The sequence below is a fragment of the Nelumbo nucifera genome, chromosome 5 (genome assembly GCF_055504915.1).
Source record: "Nelumbo nucifera cultivar China Antique chromosome 5, China Antique-T2T, whole genome shotgun sequence".
Lineage (NCBI taxonomy): Eukaryota > Viridiplantae > Streptophyta > Magnoliopsida > Proteales > Nelumbonaceae > Nelumbo > Nelumbo nucifera.
The window spans coordinates 34,078,668-34,103,694 of record NC_142653.1 but is presented as its reverse complement, the minus strand read 5'-3'; the positions used below and the strand labels follow the sequence as shown (position 1 = coordinate 34,103,694).

The window sequence follows — 25,027 nt, the reverse complement described above, 5'->3', positions numbered from 1 at the left end:
CCAAATCATGAATATTAGGGACTTCCCCCACAGCTATTATTTCACTTTTTGTCAAATTCACCTTCAGGCCTGAAATAATCTCAAACCAGAACAGTAGATATTTCAGGTTTATAATTTGATCCTCTGAAGCATTGCAGAAAAGGAGTGTATCATCTGCGTATTGTAACATGGGGATTTTGGTCCCATTAGGCCTTACTTCAAAACTGTCTAGAAACTCCAAATCTGAATCCCTTCCCACCAGTTTACTTAGGCCTTTCATCACAATTAGAAAAGGCAGGGGTGATAACGGGTCTCCCTGTCTCATCCCTCTTGAGCTTGTGAAGTTTCCTTTTACTGACCCATTTATTATTAATGAAAACCTTGAGGTTGAGATGCGGACTTTAATCCAGCTCCTCCATTTTGAACCAAAATGCATCCTATCCAGCATATAGTATAAGAATGCCCAATTAACATGATCGTAGGCTTTTTCTAAGTCAATTTTGCCAATCAGCCCTTTCCTCCCACTTCTTAACCTGGAGTCAATTAATTTATTTGCAATAAGAACTCCATCATGAATTTGTTTATTATGAACAAAGGCACCTTGGTGAGGTGAAATCAGAGATTCCATCACAGCTCTTAGCCTTGTTGCCAGTACTTTGGCTAGGATTTTGTATACACTACCAATCAGGCTTAATGGCCTAAAATCCTTCATCTCTTTAGCTCCGCTTTTCTTAGAGATCAGAGATAGGAAAGTGGCATTCAGACTTCTCTCTAAAGCAGCCGATTCATAAAACTCCTCCAAAACTTTCAACAGTTCTATTTTAATTAGTTCCCAGAATTTCTTGTAGAAAAGGATAGTAAATCCATCTGGTCCAGGGGCTTTTTCCCCTTCCAAACTGTCAATAGCCTCCTTAACTTCTCTTTCTGAGAAAGGTTTTTCTAGATCCTTGGCCTGCTGATCCGTGAGGGTGTCAAACTGAATACCATTCGGCTTTGGTCTTCGTTTGCAAGGTTCACTGAAAAGATTTTTGAAGAAGAATTCACAAGTTTCAGCAATTTCTTTTTCTTGAGATACAGTCTTATCTCCTACCTCTAGCTGGTTTATGGAATTTAGCCTTCTTCTAGCATTAGCTAACTTGTGAAAGAAAGCTGAATTGCTATCTCCTGCTTTTAGCCACATAGCCCTTGACCTTTGTCTCCATTTAATTTCATTTTGGTAAGCTAAGGATTCATAATCCTTCTTTGCCCCTGCCCTTCTCCTTCTCTTCTCCTCATCCAAAGGTCCAGTTTCCTCCTCTGCATCCAAATCAGCAACTAATTTCAAGAAAAAAGTCCTTTTTCTCCTCATCTTTCCTTGATCTTTCTTTCTGCCACTGTTTTAGTTTAGCTTTCAGCCACTGGAGTTTTTTAAAAAACACATGGCTGGCTGTGCCTTTGAAGAAACTTTCAGCCCACCATTGCTGGATATTGGAAACCAGCTCCTCTGATTCCAGCCAACAGTGTTCAAGTCTAAAGGGGGGTGAAAATTTTCTCAAACCACCCGTGTCTAATAGAAGTGGAATGTGGTCAGAAACAAATCTTGGAAGGGCTTCCTGCTTTGAGTTGGGGAAGGCATCTTCCCAATCAGTAGAGATCAAGAATCCGTCTAGTCTTACCAATGAAGGCCTATCTTGATTATTGGTCCAGGTATACCTAGCTCCTAAGAGGGGCAAATTGATTAGCTCTCAAATTTGAATAAAATCCTTGAATAGACTCGTGCCTTCGTTTCTCCTTTTACAACCTTTCTTGTCTTCTGGGTCTACTATGGCATTGAAATCCCCCCTGTCACCCAAGGGTCTCCCCAATCTCTTCTAATTGAGTTCAGCTCTTCCCAGAAAGCTTCTTTCAGTCTGTAGTCCACCGGCCCATACACCCCTGTTACCAGTAACTGTATGTTCTTTACTTCCCACAGAAGTTTGACTGATATGGAATACAAACCTATCCTCTTGTCCAAAAGTTTGAAGGCACTATTATTCCACAATAAAGCTACTCCACCAGCAGTATTCACTGCTGGGAGTTTGACCCAATCAACTGGGTCAAAACCCCAAACACTACTCACCTCTCTGAAGGTTAAATTCTGTAACTTAGTCTCCTGTAAAATTAGAATATCAAGTTTCCTGTCTTTTATAAAGTCCTTGATTACCATCCTCCTTCTGCCCGAGCACAGGCCTTGAACATTCCAAGAAAGTATTTTAATTCTCTCCATTTATTGATTTTTAAAATTTCCTATTACGTCTCCCACTTCCTGTTGGGTCGTTTAAACCCAGGCTAGTCTCAACATTTCTTTCGATTGCCTCCTGTTCTTTTTTTTTTCCTTTTTCCACCAAAAATCTATTTTCAATGGCAGCCAGCAGTGCTTTCATTTCCTCCTCTAACCCTTTGAAAGAAACCCCCAGAAAATCCTGAAAACTCAAAAACTTAGAGAGAGCCCAATTTGAAATTTCATTTTCTTTTACATACCTTAGATTTACTGATTGCGAATGGATCTGAGAGCATCCATCAGCTGGTAGGAGCACTGCGAGAGGTTCTGGAGTGTGTTGCAACAGTGTTTGACATAGCAGTGGAAAATCTTCTTTTTCTCCAACGTCTTCCACTGCTGTAGCTACCATTGCCATGTTATTTTGTTCCTCCAAACTCGCCGTCATGCCCTTTTCCTTCTCTTCCGAGCCTCTGACTGCATCTGAGAATGACTTGGCTTGAACAAGGTCCTTCAGAATAATTAACCTGCCCCTTGCCTTTGGACTTTTACTGGAGGAACCTTCTTCTTCACCAGCTTCACCTGAGTCTGATAGGACATTCTCATACAGTGTATCACCACTTCTCTCACTATTGCATTGATACGCAGCATCCCATCTCTCCTGAAAGCTTGATCCTTCTCCATCGAATACAGTATCTTCAGTCTCTGAGGAGGATGAAGCCAAAAACACATTTTGGGCTTTCCCTTTGCCTTTTCCTTCAGATCCACCTGTGGTGGGCTTCCGATTGATGTTTTAGGCTGGGCTTTTAAAATGGACTAGGCCTGGGTTAAAAGAATGGGCAGGCTTGTCCTTTCGCCTGAAATCGCGGGCTTCAAAGCCCAACTCCTGAGTGTGATTTTTTAGCCAGTCCGCTATTGCGTCAGCCAGCTTATCTACTTAGGCCACGTCGGCATATTTCAAACTAAAGGGATTTGAAATTTGAAATTGACCTGGCCTTGTCCTTTTTCCTTTGTCAGGCGCGCAAAACTCTAGACCGTAGGATTTGTTTGAAGGTCTACGGCTAGAATTTTGTCTTCTTCTTGTTCTCCTCTCCACTTTCTTCCATCCTTCTTCCTCCTGACCTCCGGTGAGTTCTGCACTTTGCTGGTTACCAGAAGTGTAGACTGGAGCAATCTCCATGTCTTTTTTCTCTGAATATTCCAACACTGCCCGTGCTTCTTCCTCGGCTGATTTCCCTGTTAAAATCTGAGAGATACCCATGCCTATCGAGACTGCCTCTTTGTAATCCGCTGGGGTTTTCATTTTTCAGCTTTGATTTACAGCCAGATCGTTACTGCATACATTGTCTCCCCAACCACTATGTTAACTGTTTGTGGAGGCAGCCCCATCGATTGTACCTTTATTCTCATACATTCGAAAGATTCCCTGAAGCTTCTTGAGTCGTCCACTTCCATGAAATCCCCACACATATCTCCGATCTTCCGTCCTGTTTCGTTATTCCACAAATGTACCGGGAGGCCGAACACTCTAATCCAAAAGTGTCTCTGCTTATCCCCTCTTTTCTGCCAAACCCCGGTGTACTCCGTCCAGGGTTCTAGGTGCAAATGTGTTCCCCCAAAACACCTTGCACTGGTATTCAAAATTCTCCGAGCTTCTTCCTTAGAGGTTAGGAAGAACAGCCAATTTTCTCCATCCAGACACCTCACATCGAAGCCCTGATTACATCTCCACACTCTTGAAGACCAGGAATGTACTTTCTCCAGATCAAGTTCTTTCAAGTCAAAACTTCTTACCAAACAAGATTGCAGGAACTTGGATTGTTCCAGCATGCTTTTCCTGTCCAGTTCCAGGAAAAAAGGATCTGGAGTTAGCTTTGATTAGCACTTCACCCTGGGAAGGCCAAAGCTGGAGTGTCGAAGATATCTCAGTCCTTGAAATCCTCTTCCCTTCTGCGTATTTCTAAGAAAACAGCACTAGCCCCAAAGATTACATCTTTTTTGGCCCAGCCCCATCGGGGGCTGGGGACCCCCGTGCCTCCGGGCTCCGGTTAACCGGTGCCATCTCCAGTTAACCAGTTTTCATAAAAACCTAAGCATTTTGCAGCTAATATACTGATACCCATCTTTTGGGTATCAGGTGTCTCAATATTTTGATGCTTGCTCATAGCTGTAATTTGTGGGTCACCAGCTCTGATCTATTCAAAGGTATCTCTGTTAGTGACCTGCACAGCAGTGTATACAACTTCCTGTTCTCCTCCCACCCCAGCCATTCCCCAAGGCCCATTTACAATAAAGGAAGGAATGATGACACTAAACTTTGATGGAAGTGCTTTGGGCATGTTACCAGTTTGGTCAGATCTAATCTTAGCCCTAGAATAAAAGGAAAAAAGAAAGAAGTAGAAGAGAGGAGAGATAGAAAGGAATGGCCACAGCTTGAGAGAATTAACCTCTCTCTTATGCCCCTGGTTATGTATGGGACACCCTACTTAAACAAAACAACTTTTAATAAAACAATGTAAAAGGACTAGAATACCCCTAGGCTGTCAACTCTAACAGGGCAATCCGGGAATAGCTAGAATTGGAGGAGTGTTAAGAGATAGTCATAGTAGAAATCTGCTGAATTAAAAAAAATATAAAAGAAAAGTAGTTTCTTGAAGAGAGAAGGAAGAGAGAAGGAGAAGAAGAGAAGAAGAGAAGTTTGAAAGAAATGAGAGCAATTATCTGACCGCCCCTTCACTTATTATTTATACTAAAATAATAGAACAGTACAAAGACAACTATGCTCTTATAGGGCGGCAAAACATATAACAGCATATATAACACTCAAAAACATAACAAAATTTGGACTCACATAACTACTGTGGTCTCCACCTCCTATCTAACAACTAACATAAAACATCTACTCAAAAAAACATCATAAAACTAATTAATCTTCAACACTCCCCCTCAAGTTGGGAGTAAATGTCACACATTCCCAACTTGCGTAGGTCATGTTCAAGCTTGTTCTTTGCCACCCCTTTAGTGAGAACATCAGCCAGCTGCAACTCTAAAGAGACATAAGGCAAACAAACTTCTCCGATTGTTACCCTTTCTCTTATGAAGTGTCTATCAACTTCAATGTTCTTTGTCCTATCATGCTGAATTGGATTGTGGGCAATATTGATTGCAGCCTGATTGTCATAGTATAACATCATAGGTTCCTCTGCTTTCACCCCAATCTCACTCAAAAGAGATCTAACCCAAAGAAGTTCTGAGACACCATGAGCCATGGATCTATACTCAGCCTTTGCACTTGACCTTGCCACAACCGCTTGCTTCTTACTCTTCTAGGATATTAAGTTTCCACCTACAAAGGTACACACTCCTAATGTAGGCCTCCTGTCATCTAAGCATCTTACCCAGTTTGCATCTGTATAGATTCTAGCTTTAGATTTTCATGATTTGAGAAAAGAATGCCTTTGCCAGGGTGCTTTTTCAGATATGCAAGTATTCTCTCAATAGCTTCCCAGTACTGAACCCGAGGTGCATGCATGTACTGGCTCACAACACTGACAGCATAAGAAATATCTGGTCATGTCATACACAAATACAACAGTCGGCCCACCATTCTTTGATATCTCCCCACATCCTTTACCAACTCACCATCCACACCATTAATTCTATGATTTGGATCAGTAGGAGTGTCTGCTGGTTTGGTCCCCAGCTTCCTAGTCTCCCGCAGTAGGTCAAGTACACACTGTCTCTGTGAAATGAATTATCCCATGCTTGGATCTTGCAACTTCAATCCCTAAGAAATATTTGAGCTCACCGAGATTTTTGATCTCAAATTCTTGCTGCAATGATTTTTTGAGATCATCAATCTCCTCCAGATCATTTCCTATCACCACTATATCATCCACATACACAATCAGAATTGACACTAGGGCATCTCTCCTCTTCACAAAGAGGGTGTGATCATATTGTGTTTATGTGTATCCAAAACGGATGAGTGCCCCTTTGAACCTGTCAAACCAAGCCCTAGGTGACTGTTTCAGTCCATATAGAGATTTTCTGAGTCTGCACACCTTTCCTTTACCAACATTTTCATAAAAGCCTGCTGGAATGTCCATATATACCTCCTATAAATCACCATTGAGGAAAGCATTTTTGACATCAAGCTGGAACAAGGGCCATGAATAGGTGACTGCTAGAGATAAAAGGATACGAACTGAACTCATCTTAGCTACTGGTGCAAAGGTTTCCAGATAATCAACACCATAGGTCTGAGTATACCCTTTTGCTACCAACCTTGCCTTGTACCTCTCTATCTTGCCATCGGCCTTATACTTCACTGTGAATACCCATTTACATCCGACTGTCTCCTTGTCTGGGGGGAGATCAACTATTTCCCAAGTTTGGTTTTTGACTAAAGCATCCATCTCATGTTGCATGGCTGTTTTCCAATCAAGTTTGGAGAGAGCCTCAGTAACATTCCTGGGTATAGACACAAAATCCAAGGAAGAAAGAAAAGCACGGTAGGAGGGTGGTAAGGCACTGTAGGAAAGATGGTGTGAAATGCAGTGGGCTGTACACTTTCTCTTCCCCTTACGAAGTGCAATGGGAAGATCAAGGTCAGTGGGATCAGTTGCAACAATGGTGTTAGGGATAGAAACATTATCATCAGAAAACATAACAGGCTCAGGCTCAAGAGGAATACCTGGAACTGTATCTTCCGAATCTGGAGTTTCAGAAGGACTGATAGAGAGTGGTGTGGGTTGAGGATGTGTGGAGTCAACCATCATCTGCCGGCACTGGTATTTCTGTGAGGCTGCCTGTAGTGGCTCAGGTAATGAAACTGGAGGTGCAGGTGCTGGCTGAACTGATGGAGGCACCACAGAAACAAGAAGAGGAACAAATTGTGAGTTCTCCTCCCCAAAACTCTCCCCCTGAGGAGAACCACTCGAGAAGAAGAATGTGGATTCAAAGAAGGTAACATCCATAGTGACAAATCTGCTCCTCGACACTGGGTCATACCAGCAATACCCCTTTTGGTTCTGGGCATACCCAAGAAAAACACATTTCTTGGCCTTTAGAATCCAATTTCTTGCGATGAGGGTCAAGAATGTGAACAAAAGAAACACAACCAAAAACCCTCAGAGGTATATGAAATATCTCTCCATCTGGAGAAAGAAGGCTAAATGACACCTTAAACCCCAAAGTTCGTGAAGGAACACGGTTAATCAAATGCACGGCTGTAAGAACTGCATCTCCCTAGAACTGCACAGGAACTGAAGCACACACCATGAGACTCCTTGCCACCTCCACAATGTGTCTATTTTTCTTCTCAGCAACTCCATTTTGTTGCGGTGTATATGCATAACTGCTCTGATGAACTACACCATGTTCTAAGAGATACGTGGTCAGGTCCTTCTCAAAGTACTCTTTGGCATGATCTGATCTAAAAGCCTTAGTTCTCACTCCAAATTGTGTGAGAACCATCTGGTGGAACTGTCGTACCAAGTTAGGAACCTCATTAAGTGATCTCATCAAATATATCCAAGAATATCGTGTATAATCATCCACAAACAAGAGAAAGTAACGGAATGCTCCCATGGAAGGGATATGATATGGCCCCCATACATCAGTGTGAACAATATCAAAAGAAGTACTTCTTTTATTACTTGGTCTAAAAGACTGTCTACAATGCTTTCCTAACTAACAACTCTCACACTCCAAAGTAGATAACTGAACAGACTTAAACAACTTTGGGAAAAGACATTTCAAAGAACTAAAAGAAAGATGTCCCAAGCAATTGTGCCAAAGCATAATTTGGTTCATTGACTCTGACCCACTACTACTGCTGCTGCTAACATGATGGCCCTGATGTCTCGGAATCTCATCTAGAAGGTAGACTCCATTACTCTGTCTCTACTAGAGCACAACTGATAGGAACTGAAAATGGTAGGGGCATTAGTCATATGCTCAGATTCTCCTGAGTCTATAACCCAGGGAGGTCCCTCCTTACTTGAAGTGGATGCAAGATTTGCAGTTGCATATGAACTACCTATATGTGCAAAGGAAGTGGTGTAGTTGGCTCCTGCATTCTGCTGTCCATCTGGAAGGCTAGAGCTAGGTGAATCTTTCTTACTCATAAGCTGTCCAAACCTCTCCAATTCTGTTCTCACAGCTGCTACTACAATGGATTCCCAATAAGTTTGGGAGAGAGGGGCTGAAGAGTCTCTTGTAGTGGCTACATTTGCATTTCCCTTCTTGTTTCTTATCCGAGCGGGCATAAGATTTGGGTGAAGCTTTCAACAAGTGTCCCTGGTATGCTTAGGCTTCTTGCAATAATCACACACCAAGTCTTTCTTATCTTCCCTTCTAGTCTCACTACTCCCCCTGTCTCCATTTGGCTTAGGTTTTGTTGTACCAACCATAGCCGACTGGTCAATCCCAGGCTGTCTCAGCATTACATTCCTCCTACTCTCCTCTCCACAGACAAAGACATAGGCTTGAGAGAGTGTCACACTTTCCCTAGAATGAATATGCTGCCTAGCAATGTCAAATTCAGGGTTCAGCCCTACCAAGAACTCAAAAACCCTATTCCTCTCTACCAGTCTGTGATAAGTTGCTGCATCATTTACACTTTCCCATACCACAATTTCTAAGTGATCTATTTCCTGCCATAGGGTTTTCAGCATGGAGAAATACACAACAAGAGGTTTTTCTCCCTGTTTCATACTTATCACCTAATTTCTTAATTGATAGGCTCTGTCTTCATTTTGCTTCTGAGAGTAGGTTTCAGTCACTCCATCCCAAATCTCCTTAGCAGTATTAGCCCATAGGAAATTTTTGCAATATGAGGTAACATAGAATTACACAGCCAGGACATTACCATGTAATTCTCCTACACCCATCGAGAAGAGTCTGTATCAGGTTTCTTCTCCTCCCTAGTGAGATACCCTAATTTTCCACGGGCACCAATAGCTATCTTAGCTGATTGTGCCCACTCCAAATAATTTGTGCCATCAAGTTTTACTGTAGTAATGATCCCAAACCCAAAAATATCACTACTACATCCAACACCTAGTCCCACAGTACCGGTAGATTTCATCTCGGTATTCCAACTCTCCATCTTACTTTAAACCGTTCAACAGTAAGAAAAAAGTAGATTGGAGACCTTCAAAAAATAATTTAATATCACACACACAAAAACCAACCCTTTCGGAAGAAGAAAACCCTAACTGGAGGCAAGGTTCAAAGTATCGATACGATACACATATCGGCCGTATCGTATCGGTACTTAGAAACGGCCGAAACAACTTTTTTTTAGTTTTGTTTTTTCAAATTTTGGTTTTTTGGGAATCTTAAAACATGTTTTTTATTATTACAAAAAGTTGGGGGTCCGAAACATCTGGAAACAGGCATTTCGGACCATACCTTTTTCAAAAGATACGATACGATACGCCCGATACGGGGCACATCGTATTGATACTTTAAACCATGGCTGGAGGGAAATCTCTCTCCTCCCCACGCCTCCCAACAGAGAGAAAAGTGAATCGATCACTCCGGGAGGCCCAGAAAATTCCAGAAACCAAACTGCCATCTTCAAAAAATCAAAAGAAAACTAACAATACCTGGGCGCCCAAGATCAGATCAAAAACAAAGAGTCCACCTTTTTTGGGAGTCTTCCCCGTACTCCAGTTCTTCCTGATTTTGATGCCGAACAGTAGATCACCTTTCTGATGACTAGATCCCACCAAAAACTCCAAGAATTGGGCAATCTATAGCAGATCGATCAGCCCTTTACTACTTCATGCAGTCGGCTGATCTAGGGCTGCATGAGAATGCTTCAAGAAACCCTAGCCGATGCTCTGATACCAAGTAGAAATCTGCTGAATTAAAAAAAAATATAAAAGAAAAGTAGTTTCTTGAAGAGAGAAGGAGAAGAAGAGAAGTTTGAAAGAAAAGAGAGCAATAATCTGGCCGCCCCCTTCACTTGTTATTTATACTAAAATAATAGAACAGTACAAAGACAACTATGCCCTTATAGGGCGGCAAAACATAAAACAGCATATATAACACTCAAAAACATAACAAAATTTGGACTCACATAACTACTGTGGTCCCCACCTCCTATCTAACAACTAACATAAAACATCTACTCAGAAAAACATCATAAAACTAATTAATCTTCAACAATAGTCATAGTAGTATATGCTGGGCTTTTAGTGGGCCAATTGAGACTGGTGACTCTACTGAGGCAGGGGTTTTGGCTGCTCTCATTGCTATCCGTATTGTTAGAGGCTTGGGCATTCAGAACATAACCATTGAAGGTGACTCTGCAAATGCTATAAAATGGTTAGAAGAAAAGGAGGGCGGCCATTGATCAAAAAAAAAAAAAAAGGAGGGCGGCCCTTGGAGACTGTCACTATTTGGCTGAGGCTAGAGATATTCTGGGGGCCATGACTGTAAACTTGCATTGGATTCCAAGGAAATTAAACTCAATAGCAGATGGCCTAGCATAGTCTGGTGCTCATTTGGATGCTTTGTACAGTGACAGGTCTCTACCTGTGTAGCTCTTGTGGGGCTCCCTCTAGTTTTTTTGATTGTACATCATCCTATGTACCTTATTTCTTTCAGTTACTTTTTCTCAAAAAAAAAAAAGAGAGGAGAATTATTGGCACTTCTGCAAGGTATTCGTTTAGCAAAGCAACTGGTTTATAGACAGGTGGAGATAGAAGGGGATTCAAAAGTAGTTATTTCATGGGAAAACTGCAATAGGCATATCCCATGGACTCTCAAACACATTTTAAGGGAAGTAGAAAGAATTGTGAAGGACATAAATGGTGAATTCAAGTGGGTAAGAAGAAGTGCAAATGAATTAGCTTGACTCCCTTGCCATACAAGGGGTATTGAAGCTAACAACTGTTTTGGGTTTCCATGTAACCTTGATTATGATTGTTGGGGGATAACTTTCTTGTCATTAAGTTGTACTAATCTCATTTATAATTAAATAATTTTCTGCTGATCAGAAAAAAGAGAGAATGAATATGATATATCTGCATTTAGTTATGTTTATAAATGAGGCCATTTGGCATCATGTGGTGGGTGCAATATTTTTCTATGAGCAAAAGAAAATCATAATCATCAGGTAGCAAAGTGAATCTTTTCCGTTTTTTTTTTGGGGGGGGGAGGGGGGATTTAGAAGGGGAAATTCAAAAACATATATCTGAGTCAACCCAAATATTTTTATTTTAATCTATAGAAAACTCTAATTGGGTCATATGTTGTCTGAAAGACGGTTCGTTGCTTTCTTATACTAGAGAAGAGACTAGATTAACCAATTCAGACATTGAGACAGTTTTATTTCTGGTCTTGTCTTGTTGCTATTTTGAGATCTTGGGAAATGAAAGTTTACGAATATTCTAGAGGTTCTCAAAAGAGAGGATTTGAAGATTTTTTTGAGGGGAAGGAATGCCTAATCAAAGTCTCTGAAGTAGGTAATGGGGGAAGAAAGATCTCTGCTTCAATTTTCTGCTGATTCTCTCTTCTTCTGTGGTGACAAACAAGAACAAATGCAGCATCTTAGATTCCCCCTTCATTGGTTTGAAGTTGTGTCTGGGCTGAAAGTCAATCTAGCTAAAAGTGAGCTGCTTCCGATTGGAAATGTTGCTAACTTAGATAGTTTGGTGGAGGAGCTGGGCTGTGACATTAGTTGTCTTCAGCTCAAGTATTTGGGGCTACCATTAGGAGCCGAATGCAACTCCAGAAGCATTTGGGACTCTGTGATCAAGAGAATGGAAAGGACTTCAATCCACATAAAATGATATAATTGTAAACTTGACTATCAAGTTTAACCTACACATGATGGAAAACAAGAATCTTTTGAAAAAAAGTTAAAAGAAACAATGAATTGACAAAATAAGAATGAAGTTTTAATTGAACTGATTCAAATTGCATGAATTGTAAGATTCATGAATTGAATCATAGGATTCAAACAATAATCATAAGACTTTGCAGAAAAGGATCCAAACATAAGATCCATATCAAAACCCTTGATATTCATGGATCAAATTGTGAATCAGATTGTCACTCATAAGAGTTTGAAAACTATGCTTGGAACAGTCCAAACCCAAGAAAAAGGGCTGCTATACAGCATACCTGCAAGACAGTGCCAAGAGAAAATTAGATCTTCATGAGTACCATTAGCATGAGTGGTTCAATCTGGTTGTTTGAGACCACAGTTTACTGAATTGATGACCGAGTCTCCAAAGGCCCCTAGACCAATCTCCTGACTCACCTATCCTGGTTTTAGAATTGCCCTCAATGATAAGCCTCTCTAACTCAAACCCCAAAGGAACAAAATATATGAGATTAGGTACACCATTTACTATAATTAGAATATCACTAATGTCTCCAGGTTTCATAATGTACAACAATCAAAATTTAATTTTATACTATTTGCAGCCACAGGAATTCACATTTGGTCGATCTTCACCTTATTTGTTTATTTATATATGTTTTTTGGAGAGGGGAACCAGAACAGTGGTGAATCTTGGGGCAGGAGACATAGTAATGCTTCTCCATTCAATAAGAGCAACTTGTCTTCAGTCTCTTTTCTTGTGGACTTTCTTGTGAGCTTTGATCAAATGATTGTATTCCTTGTTCTCAAGGTGATATAGAACTTTATCATCATATCATGTATTAGATGCTTGATGCTTCCCTTTGTTGACATTTTTTTTTTTGTGTTTTTTCCTTTTTTCTATAGCCACAATTTGGTTTTCTCTTCATTTATGGGTTTCATTTAAAAATATACACTGTTTTGGAACAGTCTTCCCAGGTTTCTGCTGATCCAAATGTCAAAGCTTCCAGTAATAAGCTTGATGATAAAGCTGGTGACACAAAGTACTCAACTCATTCTCTTGATGAGGTTGCTGGAATGATATGCAGTACCATATCTGCATATGAATTTAAGGTAAGCATGCCTTTACTTTTCTGAGATAACCATAAATGGTGGCTGCATCTTCTACCAGTATATCACTACAAACCTTGTAGAATATGTTACCATTTATGTTGGATTTCTGAGTAACTATTGGCTTTGTAATGGAAACTTGGAAAGCTATTAATTCTTGTTCAAGGGATTAAACATTTCTGATATTTGCTTAGAATTTTTTATGGCTTCTATATAGAACTTGTAGTGATTGTATCTGTGATAAACTTAATTCCATTTTTGTCGATATTTATAGAATTGGAGGAATTGAAGATATTATAAGTTACGAGGATAGACAACTTGACAAGAACATCCATATTTTTCTTATAAGCATAAGTGTAATTTCTGTATTAATGAGAGGGGGGAACCCTTGAAATAAACATGAACAATGAGTTATCTATACATGATGAACATGATTGTACAAGATGTCCCTTTACTCAACTTACAAAACTATCATGGAGTGCTAATGTAATGGCACATGCAAAATGAGTTATCTATACACGAAAGACATTGTTTTCTTTCCTTGTTGCACAAGGCTCTGGCTTCCCCTTTCTATTGCTGATGCCATGGAGTGTCATGTATTGTTAAAGTGCTGGCATTTCTCAAATTTTCATGTCTTCTGGTGTCTTAGTAACTTTGGACAAAACAGCCATAGTATCTTTAAACAAAAGAAATGGCTTTTTGCATATAATATAATACAAATCATACTTATATAGAAATTCATCAAAAAAAAAATCATACTAATATAGAAAATTAGCCTTTTAATTTATCCGAACTCTTCCCATTGAGACCTTTATCTCATCAGTCTCAAACCTGATCAATCCATATCATTTTCAATCTGGAATATATTTTTCCTTCTCATCCTTCACCCTTTAATCTGCTAAAGAAGCTTTGGAGTTCTATCTGCTTGGTATTTTTGTACCCTAATGTGTTATTGTTTTCTGTCTGATTGCATCTCTTCTTGTTCCATATATGCTCTGCTTAGAGAATTAGTTTGGGCTAATGAAATTGATTCAAGTATAACTTACTCTGCATAGGTTCATAACACATTCCATGACCTTGAAGAATCAAATATTCTATGCCCATACATGAGTAATGCTGTAAAGGAAATATCTAAAGCATGCCAAGCTTTTGATGGGAAAGAGTCAGCTCCTCCTAGTACTGGTACTTGTTCGTTCCGTAATTCATTTTCCTCTTGAATTGTTTATCTTGTACTTTGTTGTCTTCTCGGATTGACTCATTTCTTATTCTTGGTTGTATTATTGTTTGAGTGTGGCAGTTACATCTCTGTGTGCACTCCAATTAGAAATCACGAAAATCTACATATTGAGGCTTTGCTCGTGGATGCGAACAACAACAGAAGAGATACTGAAAGATGAATCATGGGTTCCAGTATCAATCCTTGAAAGGAATAAATCTCCATACACCATATCTTTTTCACCTTTAGCATTTCGTACAATGATATCCTCAGCAATGGATCAGATAAATTCGTAAGTTTTTAAGATAACTTTCTTATAAATTTCCATACACCACAACATGCATAATTTCTGTATATTCATTCTGTATCATATTTCAGTTTTGGAGATGTGAATCTTCGTGTTCAGATGATTATGGCCTTCCCTAATTATTTGGTGCTGGCAATTTGGATGTCCACGTATGGCCTTTCATAGTGTGGAATGGGGAAACAAGGTCTGTGTTGCAAATTCCATATGGTTAGAAGCCAAGACCCATGTTTACCCAATGAGACTTGGCAGCTCCAGGTCCAGGCCCATTTACACTCTCTCATATTCAAGAGATGAATCTCATTAAAGAGCATCCAGAAAGGGGTTCAAATACCCTAAGCTAGTGGGGTTTTATTTAGGTTTGAGTATCAAATAATGTTTGTGGGAGAACATTGAAGGGCATAGCTCTCTTTTTCTGTATTTTTCAGGGAAGGCATGTCCTTAGGTTGTGCTTGTGGAGTTTTCTTCATTTTTTTTTTCATTAATAAAGTTCTTGATAAGTTACCATAAAAAAAGAACCTTATTGAACTGAAAGAGTGAAGGCTTTCACAAAACCATCCACCCCTACCCTACTGGACCTTGGTAATGAATCACTCAGAAGTTCGGAGGTTGCCAGCGGGACAGTTGCCATATCAGTTTGATAATATTCTTCCCATGGTCGAGTTTCAGTCAGGGAGCCATCAAGCTAGGAAGTAAGAACCTATATATACGAAACCAGCCTTTAATGTTGTCACATGTGATAACCTCCAAAGATGTTCAAAGTCATTATCCAGTGAGTGCGTTGACCATAATCAAGTGACTAATGCCAGGAACAAATCAACTCTGACTTTGGAGAAAATATGGAATTAATGTTGTACCCCACACTTCAAACTATTGTGAATAATAATGGAACTAATTGATGGATATCCTTTTTGACTTGTCTTAAGCAAGTTGTTCTTATTTGGTAAACATAGGGATGTCAATGGGTAGGGATGCAAACAGATTGAATTGAATTTGGATAGGGGTATATTTGAATCCGATCTGATAAATCCTATATCTGATCCGATGATCTTACACACACACACACACACACACACTAGCGGGGACCTGTGTGATGCATAGGATTTATCAAGGGAATGCGAAATAACCAAAATTTATAACTAAGGATGGAATGCAATGTTGTTTAAAATAATTAAATCTTAATTTTAATAATTTGTTACAAAAATGATTTACTAATTTAGTAATTTGGATTAATTGTATTAATATTTTTAACAAAAATAATAAATTATTGCTAATTACTTAATAAAATAATTAATTTTTCTATATTATCTATAAGTGTTATATTTTATTTATTTTACTTTATTAATGATTAAATGTTACAATTTTTTTGTAAATATCACTTAAATATTTAAAATACTTAAATATTAGTAAATATATAAAGTTAGGCTATAGTCATAATTACGTTAATCTATAGTTAAATTAATCTAAGCTCGAACTCAAGGTTTAAGACTTTGGATTAGGCTTGGATTGATCCTCATCTAGACCCAACCCACCCAAGTTGCATGCACTGTGACATTCGTAATTGGATTGAACCAAACCGAGTGCAACCTATGCATACATTATTTTTGGGTTTTAACTATTTTTAGATAATATTGAAGCTGAAGGAGATATGAGGGATGAGCTACCTCCATTGTGTAGCCCAATGAACAAAAAAAAAAAATAAATAAATAAAACATACGGGCCAAATTTTGATAGTGTATTAACAATTTTTAAGGTTGCTTGGCCTAGCTTGGCCCACATCTCAAGTGTAATAATATTTGTCTGGGCCTAGGACATGGACATGCTTGCCTGTGTATTTAAATTTCTTATTTTTATTAGTGTTTATTAAGTTTGATTTTTAAGTTGAATTGAAATGTTATATTAAAACTATCAATTAATTGTTTTGTTAATAGTTATTATTTTAAGTGGAAGTTTAGTGGATTTTTAAATTGATAATTTTAAAATAATATTTTTATTTTGTTGTTTTATGTTTGATTGTTTAACATCAATCTATTTAGATTATTTGATTTATTAATATTTTACTTTGTTATGTCATATTATTATTCCCACTCTCTCTCTATAATCATGTACAACTTTATTGGTCCAATCAAGGCAATGCTTACTTTTTTAGTTTTTTTATATTTTTAAAATAAAAAAAAATAAGAAAAATTGCTGGACTGGGAGCAGGTTATTAAGATACTCCCAGATACAACTTAAAAAAATAATAATAAAGAAGAAAAAGGGCTTTTTTATAAGCCTAGTCAGTCCTATTGGTGGGCTGAAACATTTTAGTAAAGAAAGGGGCCTACAGTCTAGTTTAGTGAACAACAAGCCCCAAGTTAATTGGGCTTGTTTGTAATGCAATAAGCATTTAATGGGCTTGCAGTAGAGCTGATTTAATGGAACAACAAGCCCTAAAAGAATAAATCTATATTAATTAATTTTGTGTTAGGTGTCCCACTTATTTATAAAGGAATGCCACTTGTCCTATTCTAACAAGAGAACTATTTTCCCTCCTTTAACCACTTGAAGTGGGGGGGGGGGGGGACACATGTCACCCTAGGGGAGAGAGTTATTTCCCTCTTCTAACCACTTTAAGTGGGGGGGGGGGACACATGCCGCCCTAGGAAGAAGCATTTATTTTCCCTCCTTTAACCACTTGAAGTGGGGCGGGGGGACGCATCCTAGGGGAGAGAGTTATTTTCCCTCCTCTAACCACTTGAAGTGGGGGGACACATGTCATCCTGGGGGAGAGTTTTCTTCTCCCTCCTTAACCCACTTTAAGTGGGGGGACACTTGTCACCTTAGGAAGGAAGAGTTTTCTTTTCCCTCAATCCATTTTAAGTGGGGTGACACTTGGCACTCTAAGAAGAGAGGAATGGGGAGTTACTTAACCACCTCCCTCCTCTATATAAACCCCTCTCCTACAAGGAGAAGGGGCTAATGCCATTTTATTGGCTAATTCTATTCAGTTGATAGAATTTACATCAACAAGAGACAAACCAAAGGAGAAAGAAGAGAAGGTTGTGGTGTGGAAGAAAAGGGAGAAGAGGAGAAAGAAGAAGGTAGGGATTGCAGTATTCCTCCTCCACCTCTTCATTATGATTCTCCTACAACTTCCTCTATTAGACTTATGTCTTTCCTTATACTCCTTTCACACTTTCTTTCTTTGTTATTATTTTCCTTTTTTTTTTCTTCTCCTTGTCTCATTTTAATCATATGTGAGGGAGACAACCATCTATAGCCTTGTTCATGAAACTTGGCTGATTATGGTTTCTCACAACCTATTAACCTATGTGTGAGGGGGAAAACCATCTACAACCTTGTTCATGAAACTTGGTTGATTATGGTTCCTCACACCATGATAATGCACATAACCACAATTTAAAGGCCATTTGTAGCCTTATTGATGAAATATGACTATTTGTGATACCTATTTACTTGTTATGTATAAAAAGTTTGTTTATTATTTGCTTGTGTTTCTCTCAACAAAGAGGGAATATATACCGGAATTTTCAAAAGGAAAATTCTGTAGAAAAATGTTGCTTAGTTTAGTCTATTCATTTGTACTTCTGAATCAGAATAAAAGGGTTTTCTCTGCCCCTAGCAGAGATGTAATTAAGGGAACATCTACGTGATTTCCTGAATGGGGCTTACCCAAATAACAAAAAAACCCAGTTATTAGTCTAATTGGGTGAATTATGTTATGTGAGACCCGATCCGATTAGAAAATCCGACAATAGGATTCGGATTCGAATCGGATCATGATATGGTCCATTTGCACCCTATCAATGGGTTCTGCACTGACCCGACCCTATTGGGTTAAGTTTGGATCAGACTTTATCGAGTTTTGGGTTATGTTTGGGTTGAGGTCGACACATGCTAATCTCAAGCCATTGACATTGCAACATTGAACTATTTATATATATATATAGGCTTGATTGAATGCAGATGCACTATATATGGGACAGGTTCAAGGTTTAAAGTGTTGGTGTTGGTTGTTCAAACATAGGAAACATGTTAGAAATATCATACAGATATATTGTAAAATTATAGACATGCTGGAAACATTGTAAAATATGCAAAAATATAGAATGATATTTTATGAAATGATAAAAGAAGCATAGGCACGCCTTTTTAAATTATTATTTTGTTCCAAATCATTAAATAAAGCTAAGAAACTAAGGTTATTGAAAAAATAATATGCTGTGAAGTTGCCTTGTAAACCTTAAGATCCAAAACTACATGATAGAATGCATTCAAGCAAAATTTAAACTCATGGAACATTCAAATGATTCTAGTATATCAACCAAATAATCTATTACATAAACAAAAACTAATATTTAACTTTATGTTTTAATACTATCTCTTGCACTTCAGATTGCTACTTCACATTTCTATAATATTTTCACCAAATATTTTATAATACTATCTCTTGCACTCCACATAGTGTTGGTTGTGTTCACTCGTGAGTGTGTTGACTCCAGTCAAATTTCATGTAGCTACCCATGGAAATGGAAACATGTTGTGAAATATTAGGAAATTTATGGACATTTTACATCGTGGACAGGTTGGGTCGAGTTCCTTCTTTGAGGAGCATGGTGTTAACTTTTTCTTTTTTTCGATAAAAGCAGTGTTTAAACTTTACAACATGCAGACCATATATTTTTCTTTATTCAGAACAATGTCCAGTCCTTCAAAGTGGAGTCTTCTTCCCAGATTCAATAATCTTGTTCTTTATCTATTCAAGGATGATAATGAGCCTGAGGAGTGAAGCCACAAAATCAGAGAACATATTTCTGCATCTTCAAGAAATCCAAGAATCTGTTAGACTTGCACTTCTAAACTGTTTCATTGATTTTGCAGGTATAGTTGTTCAATTACCATCACTATTTTTATTGAACCTGCAATTTTTTCTCTTCTAGTGCTAAGATTGTTTATCTTGTGATGTACATAATAATCAGGTCAGTTAGAGCAGATTGGAGGTGAACTTACACAGAGTAGATCAAGCCAAGAAACTTCACACCTACAAAATGGATATTTACATGAACCTGAAGGGAAAGATCAGGGTCTTCCACCTAGCAATATTGCTGGTGATCCACATCAGAAGTTGTTGATAATCTTGAGCAATATTGGATATTGCAAAGATGAACTTTCTTATGAGTTGTACAACAAGTACAAACATATTTGGTTGCAGTCTAGGTGTGTTCTCTTCCCCTTTTTACCTGGTATATGGATGAATGTTTTAGGCCTTACATCTGTTTTAACTATTTCTTATCTGATCATATTTTGCATCTGAAAGGGTGATTGTTCTGCCAACTTTCTGGCATAAATATTTATTTTTTCCTTATTTTGTGAGTTCGGCTTTGGTCAGTGCAATGACTGTTTGAACAGCCTTTACAGCCTTGCATTGGGAATATCTTCGTACTTATGTGCTTTATTCATGGGGAGATATTCCCAATGCAAGGTTGCAAGAGGCTGTTTGAACGGTGTGAGCATGGACTTGCACTGACTGAAGCCGGTCTCTTATTTTGTTATTTTACTGTATCTACTAATTTGAACACCAAGAAATATTCTTCTCCAGCAAGAACTATTAAAATGTTATTGGCCAACTTGAAAACTGAAGTTGATTGGCTAGACAAATCTTATCTCAGTTCACATCCATGAATGTTTTCTTCTTCAACCCACATCCTTTCTGGCATTTCTTGGATTGTCTTTGTATTCAATGGGTAGTGGTGCTAACTGTCATTATCGTTGGTCTGCATGCTGAAAACTGTTCAACTGGTTAAATATTAAATAAATTAACAAATAAAATTGTATGTCTCCTCATCTTTTATTAGGGGTTTTGTATCTCAATATGCTTAAATGGCTAGACATTGTCAGTTAGAGTTGCTTTACACTATAGGAATCATCTTACTCTCTGATAGAGTTCATCAAGCTGTGAAATTCATTCTAAAATTCAATTACCTTTAGCTGCTTACCTGCTGGAAGGGTGTTGTTGCAGGGAGAAGGATGAAGAAGAAGACAGTGATATACAAGATCTAATAATGTCTTTCACTGCACTTGAAGAGAAGGTCCTGGCACAGTACACTTTTGCAAAGGTATGTATTTCAATTGATTGAAGAAATGGTTGTTGGAATTCTTGTTTTGTTTCATTTTATTTATTGTTTTGATAGTAGAATCATTTGGTTATAATATTTTGTTTCGTTTTATTTATTGTTCTGTACAATATCTTGAGATGCCTTTTAGTTTAATGCACCTATTCAGGATATGAAATTTCAGCCATTGCAACAAAATTTTCTATTCGTGGATTTGATTGTGCTGGTATGAACCATTGTGCGACTCTTGTAAACTTAAATATCAATTATGCAGGGACAAGAGTGGTTATTACTGATTTGCATTAGGTTTGTTCACATTATAAGCCAAGTTGGGAATGATAATAGGCTTGTCATGCGAAGTTAAAAAGGTTATGGGAGAAAATACTATACAATCTGAAACTGCATAGGCTGGGAGCAGTTGCCTTTGTTCTTCTTGCTGAACTTCACCTTGCATTGAGCTGAACTGGATCATGAACTTCTCTGTAGCTAGTAGTATGTAATACCATGAAAAGCAGTTCCAGAAGTTGCAAATTTTCCATTCAATTTGAATTCTCTAAAAATCAGAAAATGTGTCAAACATTACCTGGCTGAAACCAGTTTCATTCTTAGAATTTCTCACAGACTGCTTCATGCTGTGTTGTAAAAGTTTTTGAATGCAACACCATTACAAACTTGGTTTGGAATATGGATTTTGGCAAGATCATTGTTTTACACATTTTGTTGCACTAATATCTAGCTATCTTGGAACTAGGCTTAATGGGGCACATTATCTTTGGAACTCAAAACTTATCTCCGCTGTATATGAATCCCCTTGGCAAGATATATGCTGCATCCTCTACCTTTTTATAATCATGTATTGATAATCTTCTCTCCTTTCTTCACTTTTGTGGGGCAGGATGTTTGGGTGGTCATGGACATGATGCATATGTGGAAAAAGAGAATTTGAAGAAAGTTTATTTCTTCTTCCATGGTTTCTTTCCCTTTTTCCATGTCTGCATCAGGTGGTTGTGATGGGATCAAACTAACAGTCATACGGTGGTACATTAACCTGACAAAATTTTGCTATAGGATGCTACTCTTGTATCTTTTTGACTGAGAAGAAGTACATTTCAAAATTTTACTTTGACATGAAGTACTAAACAAACAATCAGAACTCCAAATGAACTTTATTTTAGATATGCAGTTATGCTGTGGACCATCCAAATAGTGAGAAATCTGAAGATACTATTTCCACTTTGTTATAGTAAATGTTGGTTAAATAATCTTATTGAAGTCTTTATTCTGCTCTCCTCATGCTTTTCATCAGGCAAATATTATCAGGATTGCTGCTGTAAACTATCTACTGAAAGCTGGAGTTCAATGGGGAGGAGCACCTCCTGTCAAAGTATAGAATTAATAGAAACCTTAGTACTTGGCTCTTTTGATCTCTTTCTTCATCTAGAAAATCCTCTCTATAGCACTTCATTCATGAGTCTCATTGAAAGTATCTTGCAGGGTGTGCGAGATGCGGCCATTGAGTTACTGCATACTTTCGTTGCAGTGCATGCAGAGGTATCCACCACATGCTCTTGTTCTCAAACAGCAACTTAATTGGCTTCCTTCATATGTATGCATGCTATGCACTTCAATGTTTGTGGATTTTCAGTGAAGCTGTTACCATGATGTCTGAAAGCTGCTAGTTAATGGATTTTCATTTTAGTGCCTATGCAATAGCAAATATTTATTCTTGTCTAAGAGATGGTTCAAGACTGCTTTTTGGAATCATAAAATTGGTCATTTTATTGATTATATTACAAGCTGTAAAACCATATTCATAAAATTTCCATGTATGGTATGGAAGCTTAGTCAGATCTTGCCCAAATTCTGGGTTAGACTGGTTATAACTATTATTGTCAAAAATGCATTCCAAGCATTCTGGGCAAGTATTGCCCAGATATTCTGAATAATGGTGCTCACATTTGGTTTTTAGGTGGTATTTTTAGGCTCTTAGGCACAAGTCTTCTGAATGACTGCAATATGATGTTTGAATATATATATATATATATATATATATATATATATATATATATATATATATATATATATATATATATGTGCATCCTATACCACATTGTTATTGATTCGATCTGCACTGGTTTCAGTCTTAGAATGAGAAAGAAAAAGAATAGGAGCAAGAGAAGGAAAGAAGAGTTAAGAGAGAAAACCCTTGGTTTGATCTAGAGAGGATTCAAAACTACTCTCTCTAATCGGCCAGGTTATATTTATATGTTTCTAATGTAAGTTACAATGACAGTTATGCTCCTAATTAAGGATGGGACAGAACACTTAAAGTGAAGCATAAAAGACATAACACTACTCAATTAAAGTGAGACAAAATGACCAAACTACCCTTTGACAGCTGACTCTAATACACATCATTTCTAGGCTTAAAAAACACTTCATTTTTTGCAAAAGCAAATGAGCCTATAATGCTTAGTGCGTATTGTGCAAAATCATATCATTCACATATTCAGTACAAATGTTGTTCATAACTTGTAGCTTTGTGAAACTGAATTTTGATGAGAGCAGTCATGGTAATCCAGGCCCCTCAGGTATAGGAGGGGTATTGAGAGATTCAGAAGGTAAACTTGTAGCTTTATTCTCTGGCCCTGTGGGTTTGGGTAATTTTCTCAAAGCAGAGTTGCTCGCAGCAATACAAGGGGTGCAGATTGCCAATGAATTACATTTAGCAAATGTGGTGATAGAAGGGTGATTCAAAAGTGGTGGTGAGGTGGCTAAAGGACCCGGGCTCTATAATCTGGTGCTACAACAATGAAACAGAGAAGTTTAAGTGGCTTACTAGGAACATGAATCTCAGAATACAATGGGTAAGGAGATCTGAAAATGGGATGGCAGATGTTGGCTAAGCAAGGGGTGAATAGGGATTTGTTGTTTTGGGCTCCTTTCTAACTTTTTTTTTTCTGTTTATAGAGAGGTATCATCCCGTGCCTCTCTAAGGGATGCTTGTAAAATTTTATCTTAAAGTTTAATAAATTATCATCTTATTCATAAAAAAAAATGTTCATAACTTGATAAATTTGGAGAGATATTCTAAGAATTCTCAATATGAAGGTAGCAAAGATCTTTTTTTTGGGGTTGTTCATGATAATTATTTCTTATATTTACTGAATAAGTCTAAATGTGTTTTGTAGTTTGAAAGTCGTAATTTTTTGTGGGTAATTAATAATTCTTGCTTTGTATTTGCTCTGGACTATATTTAATTCAGGTTCATCAGCTAGCTAACAAATATATTATGCATTACTTGGAATTTGAAGAGGTTAAACAATTATTTGGTGGGTTTTATCCGGGACACTTCTTTGGCATGGCTGGATCAGTAAGACCGTGCCATGACCGGTAGGATGCAACTATAGTTATGCCTGGTACTGAGCCAGGGCTGATCCATTTATACGAGATATGACCGAATATAGAGGTAGACCTAGTGGTGGTAAAAGCAACGGTCATGCACAACACCCAGTAAACAAGTACACATTATACGGATAACATACTCAGCCAGGTTCATACACATGATAAGATACTGTTGAAGGATAAGTTTTTCTTTATGTGCAGTATTTTGAGTAGTAGTAATGGTTAATTAGAGGTTGATATTATAAATGTTATAGAGGCACACACTTCATGCTTTTTTAATAGATAACAGAACCATTTTATTAAAATGAAGAAAGATATGTACAACAGATGAGTAGCCCACTACCAGCAGTATCTCCTTATTTATGCCCTGTCTGGCTAGGGAAACAGCTTGCCCATTTGCTGATCTCTGAATCCAGGTGAATCTTGTTTTCAAATCTCTTTGAAAGCTGCCTGAGTTCCCTCACCACTTGTCTGAAACACCATGAACTGAGCCTGTTAGATTGTAACCATCTTATGACAGTCCTTGAATCACCTTTAATGTGGAGTTTTGTAATGTTGAGGGACCTGCTGCCATACATTAAAGTCTTCAGTTCTATAATGTTCAAATCTCTTGATGCATATACTCCATACTTTTTTGGTCCTCTTACAAATGTTCCTTTCTTATTGTTTTTTGGGCACATTTCTTAAACTACCCCTACTGTTTAGCTAATTGACTAACTGTACCCTTACTGTTTAATTATTGTCTTGCAGCACCCCTACTGTTTATGACAATTGACTAGCTCTATCCTGCCGTTAGCATCCATTAATGTTCCGTCAA

General features: G+C 38.0%; 1 protein-coding gene across 2 annotated transcripts in view; it reads left to right on the top strand.

Annotated features, from left to right (window-relative positions):
* LOC104599887 (exocyst complex component SEC5A-like) overlaps positions 1-25,027 on the top strand; it is a 71,740-nt gene that overhangs the window by 41,746 nt on the left and 4,967 nt on the right. For both annotated transcript variants that reach the window (XR_016076027.1, XM_010262631.3), the window contains exons 11-18: positions 13,029-13,172; positions 14,225-14,351; positions 14,467-14,677; positions 19,458-19,573; positions 19,672-19,909; positions 20,712-20,808; positions 22,112-22,189; positions 22,300-22,356. Coding sequence is in view for 1 of the 2 variants with exons in the window: in XM_010262631.3 (XP_010260933.1) it covers positions 13,029-13,172; positions 14,225-14,351; positions 14,467-14,677; positions 19,458-19,573; positions 19,672-19,909; positions 20,712-20,808; positions 22,112-22,189; positions 22,300-22,356 (1,068 nt within the window). In the remaining variant the exon portion in view is untranslated. The remainder of the gene's footprint in view (positions 1-13,028; positions 13,173-14,224; positions 14,352-14,466; positions 14,678-19,457; positions 19,574-19,671; positions 19,910-20,711; positions 20,809-22,111; positions 22,190-22,299; positions 22,357-25,027) is intronic.